The following is a 22,406-nucleotide window of genomic DNA, read 5'->3' as shown; positions in this document are numbered from 1 at the left end:
TGGACCTGGTAAATCAACAGAAAAGAATACTCATATCAATGTCATTGCTAGCTAGCTAGCCAAAGCTAGAAAATATTTCTTAGGATGATTAGGAAAATCATTGATTAACATCATTTAGATGTCATGATTTTATACCCATTAGCTAGATATCTTAATCTATATCTAGAAAGGAACTTTGAATTACCCATGCTAGGGAGGTGGCAGGGCAGAAGTTCTTTGCAATGAACATGTCTTCAATGTTCTAGGTTACTATGGCACCACTTGCAAATTAGATGTGATCAGATAAACTTTTTTTTTTTTTCTTGAGAAGTAGAAATAAATGAGACGAAAGACAAAAGTAGGCAACAAGGCCAACCAAACGTGAACTAAATAACTAATGACACATAAAACCTACCTATAAAAGTAGTCATATTTTAACATGAGCTTTACAAGTCAAAGTAAACCATCAATGCATTTATTTTGTACCTGCAAGTTAGTTTGAGTATCCTCCACTACTTTTCTGGCAAAATCCTCACTTTCCAGATTCAACAATCCAACCTGGAAGCATAAGAAAACTACTCAAGCATCTGTAAAACAAGCTCACTACCTTGCAGAAAACTCAAAATAAATTAAAAATAACAAATCAGGAGAGAAATTACACAAATTCCAGAGACAAAATGAATATTTACAACAACACAAGATACCCAGCAAAAATATGTTGACGTGGAAAGAATATGAAATTAAAAAATTCTGGAAAATGGGGGGGTAGGAATAGCAATCAATAGAGTGTTAATGTATTGCTAAGCAACTTCAACAACTAAATTAAGGAAATAAAGACTCTAAGTCATGTAAGAGAAGATTGGTAGCAGTTAAACTACAACCATTTGTAGTGAAAGTAAGCTCTCCCAGTTTAACAGTTCCAATGTTGTAAAAATTGCAGAAGGTGAGTGCTTGAGGCATGATGTACACCTTATGCAACCTCACTAGGCTTCCAGGTACAACACTTCAATTACACACTCACTCTAATTCATGCAAACCATTCAAGCCAAGGATCATGCTAGATCATGCCCAAAAGATCAAATGTCGTTTTGATAGGCTTGTAATGAGAATGCATAGCAGGTGGTTTTATATAATGCATAGCAGGTGGTTTTATATAGTCTTAAACCAAATGTCAAGTAACTGAAGTTGTAGACCTCATAGCCTCGGGCCCTCATGACGAGTTGGACAAGCCCAATGGCATTTCTGCAATTAATTGCTATGAAAATTTGAAGAGTCTTCAATGTCTACTCAAGGAGATTGGGTGAAGTCCTAACATCATCTTGTAAAGGAAGCAGCCAGTTGCTAATGGGTGTGGCCTCTAAGCTTGCCCTCTGTTGGTCCCTTGGCTTTGTGTTCGCTACATGCTACACTAGGTGACCCCCCTTACTAAGTCAACCAAGTTTTCCATAAAAAATGTTGGAATTTAATTTGTAATGTTTGACAAGAGAATTTTATGATATGGCTACAATATTTGTAACACTACCGAGGGGAACAAAATTCTGACGTGTTTTCGATAAGCATACAGACGGTTATCTTGTACTTTACCTAATTATTAGATTTTTCTGACATTCATGATTCATTTATAAATTTCGAAAATGTGGCAACTAATCCATTTAGGCATATGTATCACTCAGAGCCTCACACTACAAACAATTAGAGGCCCTAGAACCTTACTCCCACATACCACTTGAATTACTCAAAATTGAGCTTCACCAGTCAAAAGCGATAAACAAATCCAAGGATAGTGGGGAAAAGCTTCCTTGACAGCCCATCAAGATCCAGATCCCAAAATGTCTGTCATGCAACCACTCAGCAGGAGTCTGAACTTTGGGGCACATTCTCTAGATCATCCTTGAATCATGGTAAGTTTGAGCCACAAAGCATTACACTATGAGACACAATGAACAAGTCAATGTTGGTCAATATTTGGATTGCTGATGAAACCAAGGAAAAAGGTTCAATACCACATCAGATCATGATATGAGCTTGGCATCAACAACGAATGGATGGCCAAATACAATTGAGGTCAGCACTAACTCATAACGGATGCCCAACTACATGATCCCCTATCTATCGAACAGAAATTGCCACATCATTCCTACACTAGTTTGAAAGTTAAAAATACAAGGAGAAAATTCACGACCACGAGATGGGGGAGACAATATGGTTGAGACGTGCCACAAAATTTGAACTGTAGAAAATCCAAGAGGTCGACCATGTATCCAGCAGTCAGAGCGTCCCAGTGCACAACGCTCCCTCTACTGCAGGGTCTGAGAGGGGCAAATGTACGCAACCTTTCTTAACCACTGCTTCGTCGCAGGAGAGGTTGTTTCCAAGTATATATCCAGCAATCAGTTTGTTTCAGTCAACTCTCCACATGGCCCAAACTAGTAGACCGGGAAGATAATTTTATCTAGATGGGGCTGTGAAAATAATATATTCCCTAAAAAGGAAAAAGTGAAAGGGACATAGTTTCACCATACCACTGTACCATACAAAGGAATCTTGTGAGGCAGTTGTTCAGCACATTGGAGAAGGAACTGTCAAAAAGTAGCAAACAAAATCAGTATGTGATAACAAGCATGTTTCAATTGGGGAAAAAAGGGATTTAATCCAGTATAGCATGACATTTTTAGACCGATCAATAGAACTACTGGCACAAGGAAAATACTAAATTCAATCAAATTCCAGCTTTCTAGCAAAGGTATCAACTGCAATCAATTTACCGATCTACCTATTCTTTTAATGAAAAAGTTAACGTTCACAAAGGCTAGTGACTTTTGTCAAATTCATGAGACAAATGGCTGGTAATGGTATATATGATTGTGTACATGTTATATAGGACCCTTCACAAATCTCATCAGTCAAGTTGCAGCCAGATAAAAGTATGTAAAGGAGGTAAAAACATGGTCCAAAGTATCAAATTACCATGCAAGTAACCTCCAACATGCAATAACAGAGATTAGAGGCATCATTGTAATTTTTCAATACTCTGTACAAAGTATTAACCTAATATGCTCAATTTGGGCTGAAATTGGACCTATGAGGTGGATGAGGGATCCTTTATAACATGGACAGATGCAATGTTAGTCATACGAATAAAAAGTTGGTGAAATTTACAAAGTTCATAAACACATGTGAATGTTATCGTTAACCTTCTTTTGATCCATTATCAGGATCCCTATCAAGCTGATGCAAACCTGGGGCTGGAAAACACTGTTTGGGTAGCTTATGGGCCCGCAAAAGTGGTTAAGATCCAATTAAGAAAAAACAGTACGTAAATGAAAGTTTATGATATAGTGGAAAGGCTGTAAATAAAGAGAATCTTAAAAGGCTACGTTGGAAGTTAAGTAGTGTTGGGAAAGGAAGGGAAATTATATTTATTTGTACGGGGACAATCTTGGAACAAATATAAATTGAAGGACAAAAGAAATAAATGGAAAAGGAAAGGACAAATTTGGAAAGAGAGGGTTCAAGGTTTTAAAACAAAAGCCACGAACTTGGGTTTGGGGGTTGTCTTCAACCTTCGACAAAAACAACCAGCAGCCTACCTAGAGCAGAAATCAGAAGGGTTCGAAGAGGAGAACTCAATCATGAAGGCACAAGCTTGATATTAGATTTCAGGATAATCTTCTTCACTACCAGGCCTCTCAAATTCAATTAAGGAACACTCAAAACCTTAATTGAAGGCAAGTTATTCAACCACCGATACTGAACCTGGCAGAAGGCTCGGAACCAAATCTGCAGTTCGATCAATTTCTCACAACAAAGTAGGTAACTAACTTAGACTAGGCCTCTTCTCTGCAAATGAGCTCCTCCCCTCCATCTGTCTCTCCCTGCCGGTCCCTCCGGTAGGTCTCCTGATCCTCCCCTCATCCTCTCTTCCTAGTATGGCTTCCCCCGGTTCTGCCCCTGTTTCTCCCTCTCCTCCCCCTATTCCTCCTCTTCATCCCCCTGTTTCCCAGCCCCTTCCCTGGAGTTCCATCGTCGCGGCAGGCTCCTCCTCTTCCTCTGATGGACTCCCTCTGCATTTTGTCCCTTCTTCTTCTGCTGGCTCTTCGAAGGTGGTCTTCTGTCCTCCTGACCTGCTCTCGAATGAAGCTAAACTTTGGGAAGATTGCCTTGTGGGTAACTTTCTGGGACCTCGTCCTCCCTTTCCCATCGTCAAATTGTCTCTTTCCAAGCAATGGTGTCCCCAAGGTACTCTGGATACCTTTCTGCTAGACAATGGCTTCTTCATTTTTAAATTCTCCTCCTCTCTTGACAAGTCTCGTGCCGTGGAAGGAGATCCCTGGCTGGTGGGTAAAAGGCCTATCTTCTTGCATCAATGGACTCGACAAATTCAACTTCGGCGACTGGACCTTTCATCCATTCCTCTGTGGATCACTTTACCAGGCTTGCCTCTTCATTTCTGGTGCACTGATGGCCTTAGTTTGATCAGCTCAGCCTTTGGAAATCCTTTGTTCTCTGATTTGCACACTCGCAGGAAGGATCGTCTAGCCTTCGCAAGAATTTGTGTTGAAGTTTCTGCTGCTAAGACCCTACCTTCGTTCATCACTATCAATGAAGGTGAGGGCCACTCTTTTGAGCAGGAAGTGCACTATAATTGGCTACCTCCTCAGTGCCTGGTCTGTAAAACCTTTGGCCATGACTCCCAACATTGCACTCCGGTAGTCAAACCCCTGGAGGCTGATGGCCTTGATCCTCGATGCAACTCAGTCTCTTTGGTTGGCGATGGATCTGCTATCTCTGCTATAGTTCCCTTGGATAGAGCTGTGATAACGGCTAATGGTGGAGTCGAGACAATAAACCTCCACTCCAAGGTTGCTCGCTCTAGCTCTCGAGGTCGTTCACGATCCAGAATCCGACACCGGAATCAGCAACGAAAGAAGAAGAAGCCATCGGAAAGCACCAACGATCTGTCTCAATCGTTGCAGAAGCCCTGGGCTGATGGTCAGAATCGTTTCAGTCTCCTGGCGTCGACTGAAGATGCAGAGCCCCTTTCGTGCCCCGAGAAACCCCAGTTTGAGATACTTCCTCGCAGCAGATCTCGTATGGCAGAAGATCCTGCTGTCGAGCCTTCCATTCTTGGCTTTGGCTTAGAAAATGATGATGCTCTGGCTTCTAAGTCCTCGACTGCTCCTCTGAGTTGCTCTGCTACTCCCTTGATCTCTGGCGATTGTGTTTCGCTCCTGCCTGCTATCGAAGTAACCGACTCTCATTTTTCTCCTGCTTTATCGAACCCCGCGACACCAACTCTTGCTGACCTAACTCAAGTGGGGCCCCTTCCAGTTGACCTTCCTCCTCCGTGTGGCCTTTTGGGCTCTACGTTGTCTGCTAATCCATTTAAACCGGGTTCTTTTAACCCATACCCATCTGCCCCTTTACCCAACTCCTCCAATGGGTCGGGTTATCCAAACTTAAGTTCTTCTTCCTCTCGAGCGGGTCTAAGCTCTCTTTTGGGACCTGGCCCATGTCCGTTGAACCCATCATCTTCTTCACCCGCTCCTTGCAGCTCCCCTGTTTCATCTCTTGCCCACCTCCCCCCCCCCTCCCACTCCCTCTGCCCCCTATGGTAGCTCTTATCGCCGGCGGCACCATAGTGAAACTAGGTCCCGTGCTGTGCTGACCAGGCTCCTTCAGCCTTCACTGCCCCTGCAACCTCTGTCCCAATGATTCACAGCATTGTCTGGAACACTCGCGGGCTCAACTCTCCCGCGAAGCAGGCTGCTGTTCGTTCTCGTATTAGATCATTTCGTTCGAGTTTTTGTTGCCTCCTGGAAACCCATGTTAAGGAGCCCAACTCTTCCAAAATCCTTGCCTCAGTTGCTCCTAGTTGGTCTCTGCTTTCCAACTACATCCGCCACACCAATGGCCGTATCTGGTTTCTGTGGGATCCCAAAAAATATATATTTCTCTCTCTGCTTCCTCCTCTCATTACCTTCATACCAAATTCTCCGACTCCTTAGGCCATTTTTCCTTCTTCTTCTCAGTTGTTTATGCTGAAAACTGTCCTGCTCTTAGGACTTCTTTGTGGGCTGATCTCAGGTCCCTTGCTAGCCAAATTGGATCCCAGCCTTGGGGTCTTGGAAGAGACGTCAACATTATCTGCTATAGTAATGAAAAGCAAGGGGATGACCATATTGACCTGGATGCAATGAATGTTTTTAATGATTGCATTGAAGACATAGCTGTTAATGATCTCAGATGGAGTGGATTTCCCCTTACCTGGAGCAATAAAAGGTTTGGAAACTGTAGAATTGCCTGCAAGCTTGATAGATTTCTGGTCAATGAAGAGTGGCTCAACTCCTTCCCTTCTTCCCATGCTTCTTTTGAAAACCCAGGCATCTCTGATCACTCTCCCATCTCGATTGCTATCCAGCCCTTTACTTCCTTTGGCCCCAAACCCTTCAAATATTTTGACATGTGGTCTTCTCATCCAACCTTTCTCCCGGTTGTCCTTGAAGCTTGGCAAAAGCCTGTCCATGCCTTCTCTGCCCCTCTTATAGCCTTCTCTAAGAGGCTCAAGAATGTAAAGGCTGCCCTAAAGGACTGGAACCTAAACATCTTTGGCAACATTACTGTTCAAGTTAAAGAGTGTAAGGACAGACTTGCTTCCATTCAATCTAGGCTGCAGTCTGATTTGCTCAATGAATCCCTTGCTGTTGAAGAAAAAGAGGTCTCTATCCAGCTCTCCACCTTGCTAGCTAGGGAAGAAAGCTTTCTCAAACAAAAATCTAGAATCAAGTGGCTGGATTTGGGTGACTCTAACTCAGCTTATTTCCACCGGTCTGCACAAAGCTAGAGTTAATGCTAACTCTATTGTCCAGCTCTCGATAGGATGGCTCTCTTGTTAACACCGTCAAGGATATTAAGGATCTAGCAAGCAAGACTTCAAAGGTATTTTCTCGGGCCTCAACAGGATCGATCCCTATACCTAACCATTTGCTCAACAAGTTCATTGCTCCAGAATTTTTGGAATCCTTAAGTGCTATCCCCAAAGAAGAAGAAATTGTGAAAGCTATTCACTCCCTCAAGGTTAATGGAGCTCCTGGCCCGGATGGCTTTAGTATGGGGTTCTTTCTAGCTGCTTGGGACATCATCAAAGCCGACCTTATTGCTGCCATTGAGAGCTTCTTCCTTAATCCCAACCAAGTTAATGGGATCAATCACACCTTCCTCTGTCTTATACCCAAAAAGGAAGGTGCTATTGCCATGAATGACTTTAGGCCCATTGCCCTTTGCAATCTTCTGTACAAATTTATTGCAAAAATTCTTGCTAGAAGACTCAAGAGTGTGGTGGACCTATTGGTGAGTGACAACCAAACAGCCTTCATCCCTGGCAGGAACATCTCTAATAACATCCTTCTGTGTAATGATATTGTCAGAGGCTTTGATAGAAAGAATCACTCTCCGTCGTTGCTCCTGAAGATTGACATCCACAAAGCTTTTGATTCTCTTAGATGGGATTACATTGCTCAAGTGATGATTCAAATGGGGTTTCCTTTGCCCTTTGTTGACTGGATCAGCTCTTGCATCTCTTCCCCAAAGTTCTCAGTTTTGGTCAATGGCAGTCTAGCAGGGTACTTTGGAGCTTCTGTGGGGATTCGACAAGGCTGCCCTCTCTCCCCTTACTTGTTTACTATTGCCATGGAAATCCTTTCTAGGCAAATTCAGACTTGCACTGACCAGCAGCTCATCATTCCTTTGCCAAAGTGTAAAGGCCTAAAGCTCACTCACTTGGCATTTGCTGATGACTTGATGATTTTCTCCAAGGCATCGATTGCCTCCTTAGAGTCTATCTTGCTTTGCCTCCATCAATTCAAAGAGTTATCAGGGCTTCGCATCAACCCCTCCAAGACTCTCATCTTCTTTGCTGGAGTTTCTGAAATTGACAAAGCCGGCTTCCTCGCCATCTCTGGGTTCCTTGAGGGTCAGCTGCCTGTCAAATACTTGGGAATTCCTTTGATCCCTGCTAGGCTCTCTGCTCACCATTGTACTCCTTTGTTGGATATGATCCGAAAGAGACTTTAGCTCTGGAAAAGCAAGCTTCTTTCTTATGCTGGCAGGTTGGTCCTCATCAGATCTGTTTTGGAAGCCTCTTATATCTACTGGTCGGGTGTCTATGCACTCCCCCAGTCTACTATCAAGGCTATGAAAGCTCTTATGGCTTCTTTCCTTTGGAAGGGCTCTGACGCCACAAGGTTCCTTCATCCCTTAAGCTGGGCTGTTGTGTGCCTTCCCAAGAAGGAAGGGGGATTGGGTATTCGGCATATTAAAGAAGTGAACTCAGCTGGCATCATCAAGCTTCTATGGAAGATAGCCTCAAAAAAAAAGACCATTTGGGTGGATTGGATCTACTCGGGCCCCCTCCGCCACAATTCCATTTGGACTGCTCCTGCTCTACCTGATGCTTCTTGGGTTTGGAGGAAAATCCTTGCCAACTGCCCCTTGGTCCTTCAAGCCATTCGCTCCAGCATTGGTGATGGTCAATCTACTTACCTCTGGCTTGACAACTGGCATCCTATGGGAATTCTTCTTCACCGGGTTACTCCAAGATCCATTTACTCCTCAGGCCTTCATAGACTTTCTTTGGTGGCCTATATTCTACATCACAATGGTTGGGCTCCTCCAACATCTGGCCCCTTCCTCACCCCTATCTGGAATGAGCTTCACTCGGTTACTCGAAGGGCTGTTTCTAGAGGAGATTGTGTTACTTGGTCCTCTAACAGCTCTTGCTCCTCTTCAAAGGCTGCCTGGGATCTTATTCATCTGAAAGGCCCTTTGGTTTCTTGGCATAGACTTCTTTGGTTCAAGCATCACATTCCTAGGCACTGCTTCACAGCCTGGAGAGTCTTCAACAACTGTCTCCCTACTCAAGCTTTTCTTCGCAGCCGCCAGATCTTAGTCTCTCGTGCCTGCTGCCTCTGCTGGAACAATGATGAAGACCTGAACCACCTCTGCTTTGAATGCCCAACTGCTACCACAATCTGGAAGGGAGTCCTCAAATGCTGGCCTACCCGAAGACGCATCCTTCCCTTCTCCAGAGAATGGATTTGGATTGATATGACTTTTGCTGGATCCACCACTTGTGACGCGGTCGGGAAGTTGGCCTTTTGTGCTACCCTCAACCATATCTGGATGGAGCAAAATTTGAGAAAATGGACTTCCAACTCTCGGACTTACCAGAAGATTTGGGACTCCATTTCCTTTGAAATTAAAGCAAAGTTATCTCTTCTTCCCCCCTCTTCTTGTATAGACTCCCCTAGGAACAGGACCATTGTTCAGTCCTGGGGTCTCTCCAATGTTTCCTTGGTTGCTCCGGCAAATGCTTAGGCTGGCTGGTTTGGCCCTCCTGTTGTGGGGCCCTTTGTAATTCTCCTTTCTTCTTTCTTTTGGTAATGAAATTTTTATTCACCCAAAAAAAAAATTTCTCACAACAAGGGAGGACTGAGGGGGTAGTACTCTAGGGTCTGAATCTCCCTAACGTAACTGAACATCACCCAGACTATCAGGCGAATTCGATTGAGGACAATGGAGATCAATGATCGATCGCTCGCCTATGGGCTGTTACTATCGCCAGTTGAAGAAAAGTTGGTGAAGTTGCAAGGTAACAGTAGGAGAAGGAACATTAATCAGATTACTAGCAATAAAAAGTGAAGAATAAAAGAATAGAAGAAGAAATACCTGATGAGAGAAAAGAGATACACGAGAGAAAATACCAGAGAAGGAAAGAGAATTGGGACAGCACCACAACTGCAAAATCTGAGAGTTAAGTCTCATTTTATTTCAATTTCTATTAAAAAATCTTCCTAATATGATGCTTACAAGAGTATTTAAAGACTCAAACAACACATAATCCTAATTGAAATTTAAAACAGAGTTTGACCCTATCTTGGACTCAAAACTGAAACAAACTATAACTCTAACTCAACTACTGCTGACTCCTCTCGTTAACTAACAGCAACAAGATAAGATTAGAATTAAAAGTTACATAATTAACCCTAATTAAATCAACGCTTAACTGCATCACAAGCATTCCAAAAAAGACAATCCATTAAAGTCTAGAATTATGAGATAAACAAACCTACCAGCACAATTCCCTATACCAAGTTAATTAAACACAGGAAGCTTTTAACCTTTAAAATGAAAATGTTCCTTAACTCATTGATTTGACAACATCAAAATATTTAGTGCTGATAATGTTCTCAAATGAAAGTGAACATTGTCATATTTGCATGTCTTCTATGCCCTTTATTAAAATGTGTGGGAGAAATTGCATGACGTGCAAACTGTGTATCATCGCCCTAAAAATTCAGTTAAATACTCAAAGTGAAGTTCCAAGCATGCCCAGGGCAATGTTGGGAGATTACATCAAATGAGATAGCAATTATTAAAGGGAAAATATTAGTATCACAATGGTATGCGATCTTACCCAACATAACAAGACGTATCATCGCCCCAAAAATTCAGTTAAATACTCAAAGTGAAGTCTCCAAGCATGCCAAGGGTAATATTGGGAGACTAGATCAAATGAGATAGCAATTATTAAAGGAAAAATATTAGTATCACAATGGTACGTGATCTTTGTTAGAGTTTATGTTTTAGGGGTATTTCTGTAACTAGTTATTGTATTGTGCCTTTAGTTGTATTTTGTCTCTTGTTTCTTCTTTTTCCTTTTACCTCCCTAAGGAGCTGTTTGTAATTCGAGCAGTTGACTAATGAAGAATATAGGGGAGAGAAATCGATTCTCTCTCCCATACGGTTGTGTTCATTTCTCTTCTCCTTCCCTTCTCTCTTCTTCTCTTCTCCTCCTTCTCTTCTCAGCCTTTACCCTCTTACTTTTTGTTTTGAATCAATCCTAGCTCATTTCTACCTTGGTATCAGAGCAGGTTTTGAGAGTCGACCTAGCTCTCCTTAACTCTCAACTCTCTTTGGAACCCTAGAAATGTAAAGGGGTTCCATTGAGACCATACTATGTAAAGAATTTCACATAGAATGATCTATTGTGGTTAGATCTTCAAAGCAATGATGAATAGAGGAGGTCTCTTGGCTGGAAAACTGCATTGAAGCACTTGGAGATGAACCCAGAATTTCCGCCAGCCATTTTTGTCTCAGTTTCGATTCTGCCTCTTGGCAGGCTGTTTTGTCTTGAAGCTAGGCCCATTTGAGTCGCCTAGAGGTGGCTTGGTTCTTGAAGGGAGACAGTTAGAGAGTGGTGCTCTTTTTTGCTACTGCACAGAATTCCGCTACTGTTACCACCAGCCATGCCTTGTCCAGCTTGTCTCTCCCTCATCCCATCACCATTTGGAGTGGGACCAGCACCATTAGAATCGCCCAGGGGTCTCCTTTCAAACCCCCCAGCACTCGATTGAAGAGAGAAGCAGTTTGAGGAGCATAGTTCATCTCTTTGCTGCTCCAAAGGTACCGCCAGCCCTGTTTCTGCTCCATATTTGATTTTTTTTTGGAAACCAATGCATTGGATGGTTAGTGGTTGCTGAGATTGGAAGGTCTGCATGTTGTTACACTAGTTGGGTGTTGGATGGTTATGAACTGAGGTTCTTTGAAGTTTTTTGGACTGTTATGTGGTGTATGGCTGCTGTGACTGCAGTTGGGCTGCATATGAGGCGTTTGATATAATGTTTCTTATGGGTTTATCCCCCTTCTCTTCTCAGCCTTTACCCTCTTACTTCTTGTCTTGAATCAGTCCTAGCTCATTTCTAACTATCTTACCCAACATAACAAGACAGCATTTACCCCTTTCTATATGTCGAGGTTCGAGATTTCAGTTTCGACCGAAATTTGATCAAAACCCTGTATGATTTGGCTGGCTACTTTGATGGTCAAATGGCCCTATTTTGGCCCGAAACTTTAAGAAAACCCTAATTAAGCATTTCTAAACAGATGGGAACCTTTAAATTTTAAGCACACACACACACACACATCCAAAATGATAGTTTAGTTTCATACCCAAGGTTGGTAATGTACGCCGTACCCTGCTGTATACTTTCTCAAACATAACCTATTCTACTTATAATTTAGTATTAGAACATACAAAATTTGATGAATACAACTAAAATATGCTCTAGGAATGAAGAAAAAATATATAATATTACATCATGTCAAAGTTATACAAGTACAAGTGTACAAGACTACAAGTGTTATAAGTAGTAAAATATAAGGATACAAGTAAGGTTAAAACACCCCTACGAAACAGTTCCTCCAATTCTATGACAGTATCACATAGAGTTCCGGGAAGGCTCGAAACCTTTGGGGAAAAGAGGTATATTGCCAAATTTGAATCGTACAAAAATCTTGCTCAAATGCGGCAAATCGTGTAATAATCCCCAACCTTTGTTCCACTAAAAAATGTAGGTGAATTAGCCAAAAATACCAAATCTGGAGTTTTCCCCTCCAACATGCGAAACCACTTGAAACTCACGAAATGAGTCAAAATTTCGACCCAATTTCGATCAAAACAATTCTTTAATATGTACTATTATGTACCAAAACCAAGTTGAAACCGAAACTTCTGTCAAAACCCAGTATTCCTATTGAGTTGCACCAAGTTTCATTTCAACCTTCGTCGAAACCGCAATATTTTGTGAAATCTCGATGTTTCGACTGAGATCTCAAACTATCTATATGTAAAATAATCCCCCCCCCTTTCCTATCTTGCATCCTGAAAGTCTGGTGACGCAACAGCACCAACAATGACTATGGACGAATCCAGCAGTCCTAGCAGCAGCAAGAACCCACTCTCCTGACGGATCCCGCTATGCATCTCCTTATTCTTCACTCTTCCTCCTTCAAACTCCCTCCCTCTCCCTGTCCCTCTGATCGATCTTTGGAGTATTTCTCTGTTCCCAGCAACCTCTATAGAGGACAATTTATCTTCCTATTGGATCCTCTATAACTTTGGTTCACAGCTGGATCTCATCAATCCCTTACTTTTTTAGGTTTAGGTTTAGTATTCCAGATTTTAGGGTTTCATGATTTAAGGTTTTAAGTAGAGGGTTTTCGTTCTCATTCTCTGGGGTTGTTATGGGGATTTTACTTTTTCGTTTTGGGAAGGGTGGAAGGTTTCCTTAGAAAAAGAAAAATAAGAGTAGAAGTGAAAAATAAATTAATAAATAAAATAAGGGTTGAGCTATAATCTTATGATGCAGCACTTTGATGTGTCATTAAGGACTAGGGTTAGCTTCACGATGAAAGGAGACGTAACAAATATCAAAGTGTAGGTTAAAAAAAAATGACTATCCATGGCAGTCTGCTCATGTGATAAGATATCTTATTCATCTGGCCAAGAAGCTTTAGGCTTTTCCTAATTGGGCTGGTTCCTGGTTGATCCTTTGTTTGGATTATCCAATTTGCATCCGTATCAGTCAGAAAATTACCAACCTCATAATGATCCTTAAACACTTGTATAGTAGCAAGTATTCTTGGTTGATTCAAGTCCTCATCAGACTTATTGGTTGCAATTTCCAAAAATAATGCCACGCTGATTTGCTCTCCTAAGGTTAGGGATCTCAGATATGTTCAGAATTGTTTACCAAGTCGAAAATCCAATATGTATGGATGAAACCAAGAAAGCCCAAAATTATTTTCAAAAGTGCTTTGTTACAGTTAGGTGAAGAAGGAACAATAAGAGAATAAGAGAATATGTAAAGATAAACCAAACTCATTTATAAGGCAGCCTCACCTACCAAACTCTTGGGGTTCAACATATCAATATCCGGACACAATTGGGCTTTATCTAATCTCTTAGAAAAAATTTACGCACATACTTTCTATTTGTTGTAAAGGAAAGAGGATTCCCCATACATACTTATATTTCTGCAATTATTTTTTCTTTTTGCAACAAAATAAAATCTCACAACCTTTGTGTGGAACTTCGTAATTGGCTTTGTTCTTCCATTTTCCCCTTTTTCCTATTTATTTCTATGTTTTTACCGTTGGATGTGCCAAAGAGAAGCCATGTTCTGTATCTCATAGAATCAAAAGAAGAACCATAGGCATTAAAAAATGAATCTTAAAGAAGGAAATAATGAAATTTACTGTCAAAATGTCATCTTTGGAATGGTCCAGCTCCCGCATAAGTATGCCATAGCATGTTTCCTGCAGCACAAGAAAGAAGCTCAACACCCTGCGTCGTTTGTCAACATGAGACTCGTAGACCTAAGTAAGTACCAGAAGTTTGACATCTCCCCAGGATAACTAAAAAACTTCGCGATTAAGTATTCCAATTTAAGTTAAAAGCTAGGGGTTCAGCAAACTACGCCAAAATGGAAGAATACAGTGAGAAGAAGAGTAATTAATGAATTAAACTCACAATGTGATCTTTGAAATCGGAAGTTCCGCCATATTCAGGGCAATTATCTCCGATTCTCAGAAGAAGAGTACGCCAGCTGCTCATAACTCTGAAATAACTTAAAACACGAAAAAAAAAAAATGGATCCACAACAACCAAAGTGAACAAATGATTACCTATCAAAAAACCAAAAAGAGTGAACAAATGAACTGATGAAGTAAACAAGTGCTACTTACTACAGAAACTCCAACAGAAGCAAATGGAGGGAGGGAAGGACGAGATTAACTCCGCGTAGGGGTTTTTTGGAGGTTTTTCGTTTGTGGTTTCAGAAAGTAGAAATGGAGGGAATAAGGAGAAAATGTAGAGAAGAGACACCGAAGCCGTAAGGGACGGTTTATAAAGGGTTTTTGTTACTTTGATCGGTTAACTCGTCGGGTTAGGGTGTACTCGGTTGGGCTGCGACAGAGTTCTCCGAAGCCAAAATGGGCCCGGGCCAATATCACTTGACCACCACTTTGACTCCAGGTCTTTCAGTGTGTGTCACTCTTTTATCCTATGTACCTCCTATTTGTTTAGAATATTTTCCGAAGTGCAATGCACTGTCCAGTGCACCTCACTTAGCATCCAACGATGGCCATGAGACTGAAAGGATGAACTTTAAAGATCAAAGTTTTCTCCATCATCCGGTGAGAGGATAAAGATCCATTTTTTCAAAGCTTTTCATTGAACGAAATTTATAAGCAAAAAGGACAAAGTTTTCTCTATCGTCCGATGAACGTTCAGCCACCATCATAAGATTCACAAATCCCTACAAGATTTTAGTATATTTTCATTTACCATGGCTGAAGGAAAATTGGTCCTAAACAAAAAGTCTACAAAAAGTTGTATTTAAGGTAATTTCAATACAAAGTCTTAATTCTTAACCATGACTCTTTCATTTTGTTTAGTTGAAGTTTACCCATTGCACGAGGCTTTGTAGCCTAGATGGTTGGTTTAAGCAACTTCTTTTTTTATTAGTCTTACAAAACAATTTAGATCACTGGCGGCATTCTAGCTCCGCGATCTTACTGGCGGGGTTTCTTTTTCCTTTTCTTTTTTCACTAAGGTAGATCTAGGGCTTCTAGGGTTTTCTTTCTACTTTTCTGAACGGTTATGGTAGAACTACGGTTTTCTTTTTTCTTTTGCTTTTGAGCAGTTATGGTATATCTAGGGTCTTGGGGGTTTCTTTCTTTCTTTTTCCGTGTAGTTACCGTAGATCTAGGTTTTTGTGTTTTTTTTTCGTCGTTCTTATTTCCCTATTTCTCTATGTGTCTTCTTGTTTATTGATTCTTCTCTTCTAATAGTTAGGTCTTGTTTGTTATTCTTTTCTCTTTTTCCTTTGTGTGCGATGATGCTTATAGCTTTGTTTCAGGTTTATCTCTTCTTCTATCTTCTTCATGTGTTTTTTAGTTCTTAACTATTTTTTTTTTATTTCTTTCTTCTGTTCTTGTGTGGCTAAGATAGATCCAGGTTTTCGTGTTTTTTTTCTTTCTTCTTTCCGTGCTTCTCTGTTTGTCTTTGTTGGTTCTAGATTTTTCTCTCCTGGTGGTTAGGTTTTGCTTGTTTCTCTATCTCTTGTTTCTTTGTGTACGATGATGCGGGTACCTTAGTTTTAGGTTTTCTTCTTCTTCTATTTTATCCCTGTGTTATTGTAGTTTCTCATCTATTTTTTATATTTTAGGTTACGCTCTCTATTTTTTCTTTTCTCTCTGGTTCCTTTGCATTTTTTTGTGTTTGGCAAGTCTCAGTTTCTTCTTGCAGAGTTAGGCTTTGGCCTTGTTTTGATTCCTTCCCTCATCCTTCCTCAATCTTTTTTATTGTTGTTTTGGAGATCTTTATGTTTGTGGATAAGTTTGGTTTGTTTTTCTTTCTTTTTCCCTCTATCCTGTTTTTCTATGTTTCCTTGATCTATATTTACTTTGTAATCGTCGTAGATCTGGTTTTTTTGTTCTGTTTCCTGTTGCAGTCCCTTTGGTTGCTACCTATGATTTTTGTGTTGTTCTGTAGCTTATGTGTGCTCTCTGCAGATCTGGCTTTTGTTCTTCTCTTACTATTGAAGCTCGGGTTTCTTTCTTCCGTTTTCTTTGTGTTAATCTTGCTGGATTCTCCCCCCCCCCCCCTGGCTCTAAAGGTTCTTGCTTATTTTCTTCCTCTTTGGCCCTGGATTTTTTTCTTACTATTTCCAGCTTCTTGTTCGTTTAGGATTTACTTGCATGTCATCTATGTTTGTTTGACTATTTCCTTTTGTTTTTATTTTCTTTGTCCTTGACCTTTGTTGTGTATTTTCAGATTATGCTATCCCTAGTTTTTCTTTTGTCTTCTTCCTCTTCCTCAGACTAAGGGTATCAAAATGAAACCAAAACCGAAAAATAAATCTGAATTCAAAACGTGTTTAAAATGGTGTTGCCATTTTTTTACTATTTTAAACACGTATTCCCGTTTGTTTCCCAAACATACGGTAAAAAAGGCAATCGAACCCTTTTCCATTTTAAACGCGTTTAAAAATGTTTATGTGTTTTGACACTTTTTCATTGCTTGTCATTCACACTGACTCGCTTAACTGACCATACCTCTCTCCCGAACTCCGATCGACTTGATTCTTTCGTCGATGTAAAGATGATTCAAAGGGCTTAATTGCTCATGTATCAACTCAAGGTTAATGCACAGATCTCCGAAATTGAGTTACAAACTGATACATCTACTGAAAAGGGTTTCTAAAGCGATGAGTCCCAAATCCAACTGAACATGCATTACTCCATAAGTGTGTTGGTTGTGTTGACAACAATGAGCAATATCATAGCCAAGTCACATTGCTCAACAAGACTTTGGACATTATGGTGTATGAATTGGGAATTGATATTGGGTGATATATTTTGAATGATATAAGATGACAGGTCTTGAAACTTACAATCAGTTGTGGAATATATATGGATTAGTTTTGGGTGTTACAATTGTTTTGAACATTAGAAGTAAGTATTCAAGTAAAAACTCCTCAATTTATATGAGAATAGTGTCGTTTTATGGTTCTTTTTTTTTTTTAATATACACGTTTAAAACTCGTACTATCTGTTTTCTGTTTTATACTATTTTAAATTTACAATTGATGCCTTGTTCTAACTTCTCCTTGATGAAGTGACAGTCAATCTCAATATGCTTCGTCCAATCATGTTGGATCGAATAGTAAGTAATACTAATGGTGGATTTACTGTCACAAAAAAGTTGCATTGGAAATTGAACAGGAACACCCAAATCCTGAAGAAGACCTTGGAACCAGACAAGTTCACAAATACCATGGCCCATAGCCATAAACTTAGCCTATGCAGTAGAACAAGCAACTACTGCCTGCTTCTTGCTCTAACAAGTAACAAGATTTCCACTAACCAGAGTACAGTATCTAGAGGTAGATCATCTATCATCGTGAGAACCAACCCAATCAGCATTAGTGTAAGCCTCAATACATAGATGATCATAGGGAGAGAAAAGAACTCCTCGACCAAGAGCAGACTTCAGATATCTCAAGATCTGATATACAACCTCTAAGTGCCTAGAATATGGATCATGCATGTACTGACTAAGCATGCTAACGATGAATGCAATATCTGGCCTAGTGTGGGAGAGAAAAAACAATCTCTCAACCAACCTCTGATAACCTCCTTTATCCATAAGTTCACCATCTTTTTGCTTTTGATGAGAATTTTCTTCGAGTAGAGTATCTGCAGATTTGCACCCCAGCATCCTAGTGTTAGATAGAAGGTCAAGAGTGTACTTCCATTGAGAAAGAAGATATCTGGATCTTACCAAGCAACCTCAATCCCAAGGAAGTATCTCAACTTACCTAGGTCATTAATCTCAAATTCGGTACTAAGAAAAGTTTCAGTCGAGCTATTTTGCTAATGTCACTCCCTGTAACCATGATGTCATCGACATATACAATGAGGACAGTAATCAGCTCCCCATTCTTCTTAATGAACAGAGTATGATCAGCATTATTCTGTTTGTAACCCACAAACATTATGGCTTTATGAAAATGCCCAAACCATGCTCAAGGAGATTGCTTTAGTTCATATGATGCTCATTTTAATTTGCATACCTTACCATGGTTTTTCTTACTAGAGAAAACCAGAGGAACATCCATGTACACCTCTTCTTCAAGTTCCCTATGAAGAAATGCATTTTTGACATCTAGTTACTACAACTCCCGTCCCAAGTTGACTGTATACGAAAGAATAACTTAAACAATATTCAACTTGGCCACTGGAGCAAACGTCTCCTGATAGTCTATGCCAAACGTTTGAGTAAAGCCCTTGGTAACCAACTGAGCCTTGTATTTGTCAACTGTGACATCCATCTTCTGTTTCACAGTAAACATCCACTTACGGCCCATAGGTTTCTTCCCTGGAGGAAGGGTGACTAAGTCCCATGTCTCATTTTTTCCAAGTGCCCTGAACTCTTTCAACATAGCAGAATTCCATTTAGGATTAGCCAAAGCTTCTGGCCAATGCTTAAGAATAAGAACAAATGACAACGAGTAAACAAATGTATGAAAAGAAAGTGAAAGAGACTCATAAGAAACAACATTAGAAATGGGATGTTGAGTGCAAGTTCTAATAGGTTTACGAATGGCAATAGGTAAATTAAGTGTAAGGTCAAAAATAGGAATACTAGGAGGAATAAACTCACAAGATGGAGACTGTGTAGGAGAACTTGGATCATGAGGTAGCAATTGGAGTGCCATAATAGTAGTGGTGATTTCATCTTGCTGTCATTAGGACTTAGAGCGAACAAAGACCTTTAATGGAACTGTGGGCTCCTCTTGAACCAGAACTATATCTGTAACTGGTATTGGAGCAATCAGAAGCACATCTTCTTGTGAAGAGGACTCCCCCTGGAGAGCTGTGGTAGTGGGAAAAAATGCCTCAGTCGCATGGAACACCACATCCATAGAGACGAACATACAATGAGAGGGAGGATTATAACATTTATACCCTTTCTGAGATGCCGAATAGCCAAGGAAAATACACCGTATGCCACATGGATCAAGCTTACCATGCTGACGATGATTACGAACAAAGCACACACAACCAAAAACATTCGGAGGCACAATGAAGGTGAGGGATCCCAGAATCAACTCTAAGGGGCAGCAAGAGTCCAGAACACGTGAAGGCATCCGATTTAAGAGATACGCAGCCGTAAGAACAGCCTCACTACAATAAGGGGCATGAACGTTCATTTGAAACATTAAAGACCGAGCTAGATGCAGTAAATGTTGATTCTTGCATTTGGCCACACCGTTTTGAGCTGGTGTGTCAACGCAACTCGTCTGATGGAGAATTCCATGTTCACCTAATTACAATTAAAAGGACACAACAATATACTCTCCCCTATTAACTGTGCGAAGGATCTTAATCTTCACATTAAACTGGGTTTTAACCATTTGATGGAAGAGTTGAAAGCAATGGAAAACTTCACTCTTCCGACCTTTGGCCTGCCCCGAAACATGGGTAACATAGCGTAGGCCGTGAAGGGGGTTCATACTCCACACAAGAAACAACAAAAATTGAATGCTTTCTTTGAAAATGATGCAGAGAAGGTTTTTCTAATGTTGAAGTCACACCTAATCTAAAGAAGATTTAAGAAAGACATTGACACATTTAATATGGACATTGGAAGGCTAAGAAGTATTAGATTTGATGATAAAGAATGGAATTGGATCCACAGGAGCACTTCCCAAACAAGAGTAGTGGGATGGCCCACATTATCTCAATCTGAAAAATCAAAGCTGGCTTTTATTGAGAATCGATTAGCAGTTTGTACATAAAACAAATAAATAAAACAAAAATTGGAAAGATTTTTTCTCCCTTTTAAGATACTAAGGCACCAAACCACAAACCTAAAAACAAGGAATACCTGTACAAATAAATTCCAAACCAACCAGCCAAAATAACCATAAAGAAATTAATAAGAAAAAGGGACAGAGAGGGAAAAAAAAAAACTATGTTACATTTTCCATCTGAAAGCTTATGATCATATGAAAAAAAAGATTACAACACAGAAATCAGTAATTGTCCCTAACAATTAACAAAGCAGTCACTACCATTAAAAAAAACAAAAACGAGAATGCAATCACAAACCCAAATTGTTAGAAGACAAAGAAATCCTAAGAGAAGAGGTCAACATGGATGAGGATCGTCCTATTTGCCCTTTGATCAGTGCCATTACCGCCATTTGAGGGTCTCATTTCACCTCTGTTCAAAGCCAAATCTTCGATTTTCCACCAATAGTCAAAGAATTAATTGAAATAAATACATGGTGGTTGAGGTCCAATCTAAACATGTTTTTGTCGATGGATCCTGAAGTGTGTAGCAACTCTAGCAACCAAATCAGAAGTACTGGCATTGAAGAAAAAGAATGTTAAGCCAGTAAAAGAACCTTCTCATTTAGTAGCTATTTCTCACATAATGTCACTAATGTCCTTGCCACTGTAAGTTTTGACCAGCAAAGATCGATGGAGGAGACTGAAACCCTCATTGAATGGGTTAAGTCAGTGAATCAAATGGGGACCAACTTCTGCAACTCTTCCTTATGAGGCGAGGAAGAAACATAGTGGGGGGAAAAATCATGAGGGAATCTTTTAGGAATTTACACAAATCCACGATCCATACTGGGAGAAGAAAGGGAGAAGGAGAGGAAGACGAAGAAGCAGCCCTAAAACTACTAAGAAACACCTTATCTAAAAAGAGTTGGTAAGTGGTGTGTGTGTGTGTGCAAAAAGTAAATAAATAAATAATTCATATAGATCAAAGAGCAATAGGGAGTGAAAAATGATATAGGTTATCTGTACAATGAGAAAGCCTTAAGCAATGGATCCAAATAGCTTTCGTGCAATTGAGAATTGCAGAGAACATGAAGTTAGTAGGAGATAGAGTATCCACGCCAGTGGTGAGATGAGAGAAAAAAGGGTGAAAAGATTCGTGGTCAATTGAGAGTTGAGATCGAGGTGATAGAAATCGGTGTTTGAAAAAGAAAGAGTGTTCTGCGGAAGACGAAAAGTATTTGAAAAAGGGAGTTGCAGACAACGAAACAAAAGGAAGATGTTTCGCTTTTTTTCTAATTATTATTTATCCCTTTTTTTAATCATTGTTGATAAATACAAAAGTCTTGTACACGTATTTGAAAAAGTAACTGAAAGGTAACCGTATAGGAGAAGTATCTACCATTACTTTATCCTTGGACTGTTCAGATTAAAACACTTCAATCTGATGGTTACTAAAAACCAGTGTAAAAGATTCCTCTTATACACGGCCATGCATGAAAATCGTCCCCTTTAAGTTTTATGTCCCCTAACCCATATAATATTTTCGCTAAATTATGATGGTTTTACATGCTTTGGATCTAATGAATGACTACCTTTATTGGTAGTTGAGCCATGAGATAATATGATAATTGATCCATCGATCATGTATTATGATATATGTTAAGTTTAACTTGAACGGATCCGTTGTCGTGGACCCCACTAGGTCTAGGCGTTCTGGGGGCATGACAATGATACTCCTGAGGTACGTTACCCACAACATCTTCCTCTTCTTCTATTACAGTTGTTGTGGGTGCCCTATACATTGTTGGGGCTGCCCTGTGCTCCATCTCTTCGAAAGTGAGTGTTGTATCATCTCAGGACTTGCCTTGAACTATCCACAATATTTGTATTATAAACTACCTCATTTATGTGATTTCAGTCTGTAAATGATTCACTTGTTGACTCAACTGTATTTCGGGTAAATCACAACTTGAAGGATCCATGGTAGCTCCATTCGGGAATGGCCTGACTGGACTCTGTTTCACAAGATTAAGGGCAGAAAGGGAGATTCTAAGACCTCTAGTGTATGGAGGGGTGGAGACCGGATTAGACTGACTCAGGCTAGCCTGTTACTACGGCTGGCCCACAGAGGTAACGAGAAGCTTTTTTATGTGGAATTGTGTCTTACATAAGTAATAAGAACTTATTTCAGGACGCTGAAGAATTTATCTATGCACAGACACA

At 40.3% G+C, this 22,406-nt stretch overlaps 2 protein-coding genes across 2 annotated transcripts in view; both read right to left on the bottom strand.

Annotated features, from left to right (window-relative positions):
* LOC122661624 (nuclear cap-binding protein subunit 1) overlaps positions 1-14,695 on the bottom strand; it is a 113,918-nt gene extending 99,223 nt beyond the window's left edge. The window contains exons 1-5 of the mRNA XM_043857083.1: positions 14,609-14,695; positions 14,351-14,443; positions 14,077-14,136; positions 2,502-2,558; positions 466-537 (exon numbers count right to left, since the gene is read on the bottom strand). Of these exons, the coding sequence (XP_043713018.1) occupies positions 466-537; positions 2,502-2,558; positions 14,077-14,136; positions 14,351-14,434 (273 nt within the window). The 5' untranslated portion in view covers positions 14,435-14,443; positions 14,609-14,695. The remainder of the gene's footprint in view (positions 1-465; positions 538-2,501; positions 2,559-14,076; positions 14,137-14,350; positions 14,444-14,608) is intronic.
* A 3,078-nt stretch (positions 14,696-17,773) lies between these two features.
* LOC122663100 lies at positions 17,774-18,503 on the bottom strand. The gene is made up of 4 exons (XM_043858805.1): positions 18,459-18,503; positions 18,231-18,359; positions 18,009-18,133; positions 17,774-17,912 (listed from the first exon to the last, which is right to left on the bottom strand). The coding sequence occupies exons 1-4, from the start codon at positions 18,501-18,503 to the stop codon at positions 17,774-17,776; spliced, it is 438 nt and encodes a 145-aa protein (XP_043714740.1).
* Positions 18,504-22,406: the final 3,903 nt, after the last annotated feature.

The sequence above is a fragment of the Telopea speciosissima genome, chromosome 5, assembly GCF_018873765.1.
Source record: "Telopea speciosissima isolate NSW1024214 ecotype Mountain lineage chromosome 5, Tspe_v1, whole genome shotgun sequence".
Taxonomy (NCBI): domain Eukaryota; kingdom Viridiplantae; phylum Streptophyta; class Magnoliopsida; order Proteales; family Proteaceae; genus Telopea; species Telopea speciosissima.
Note: the sequence above shows the minus strand (reverse complement) of the source record. Positions and strands in the feature narration are given on the sequence as shown.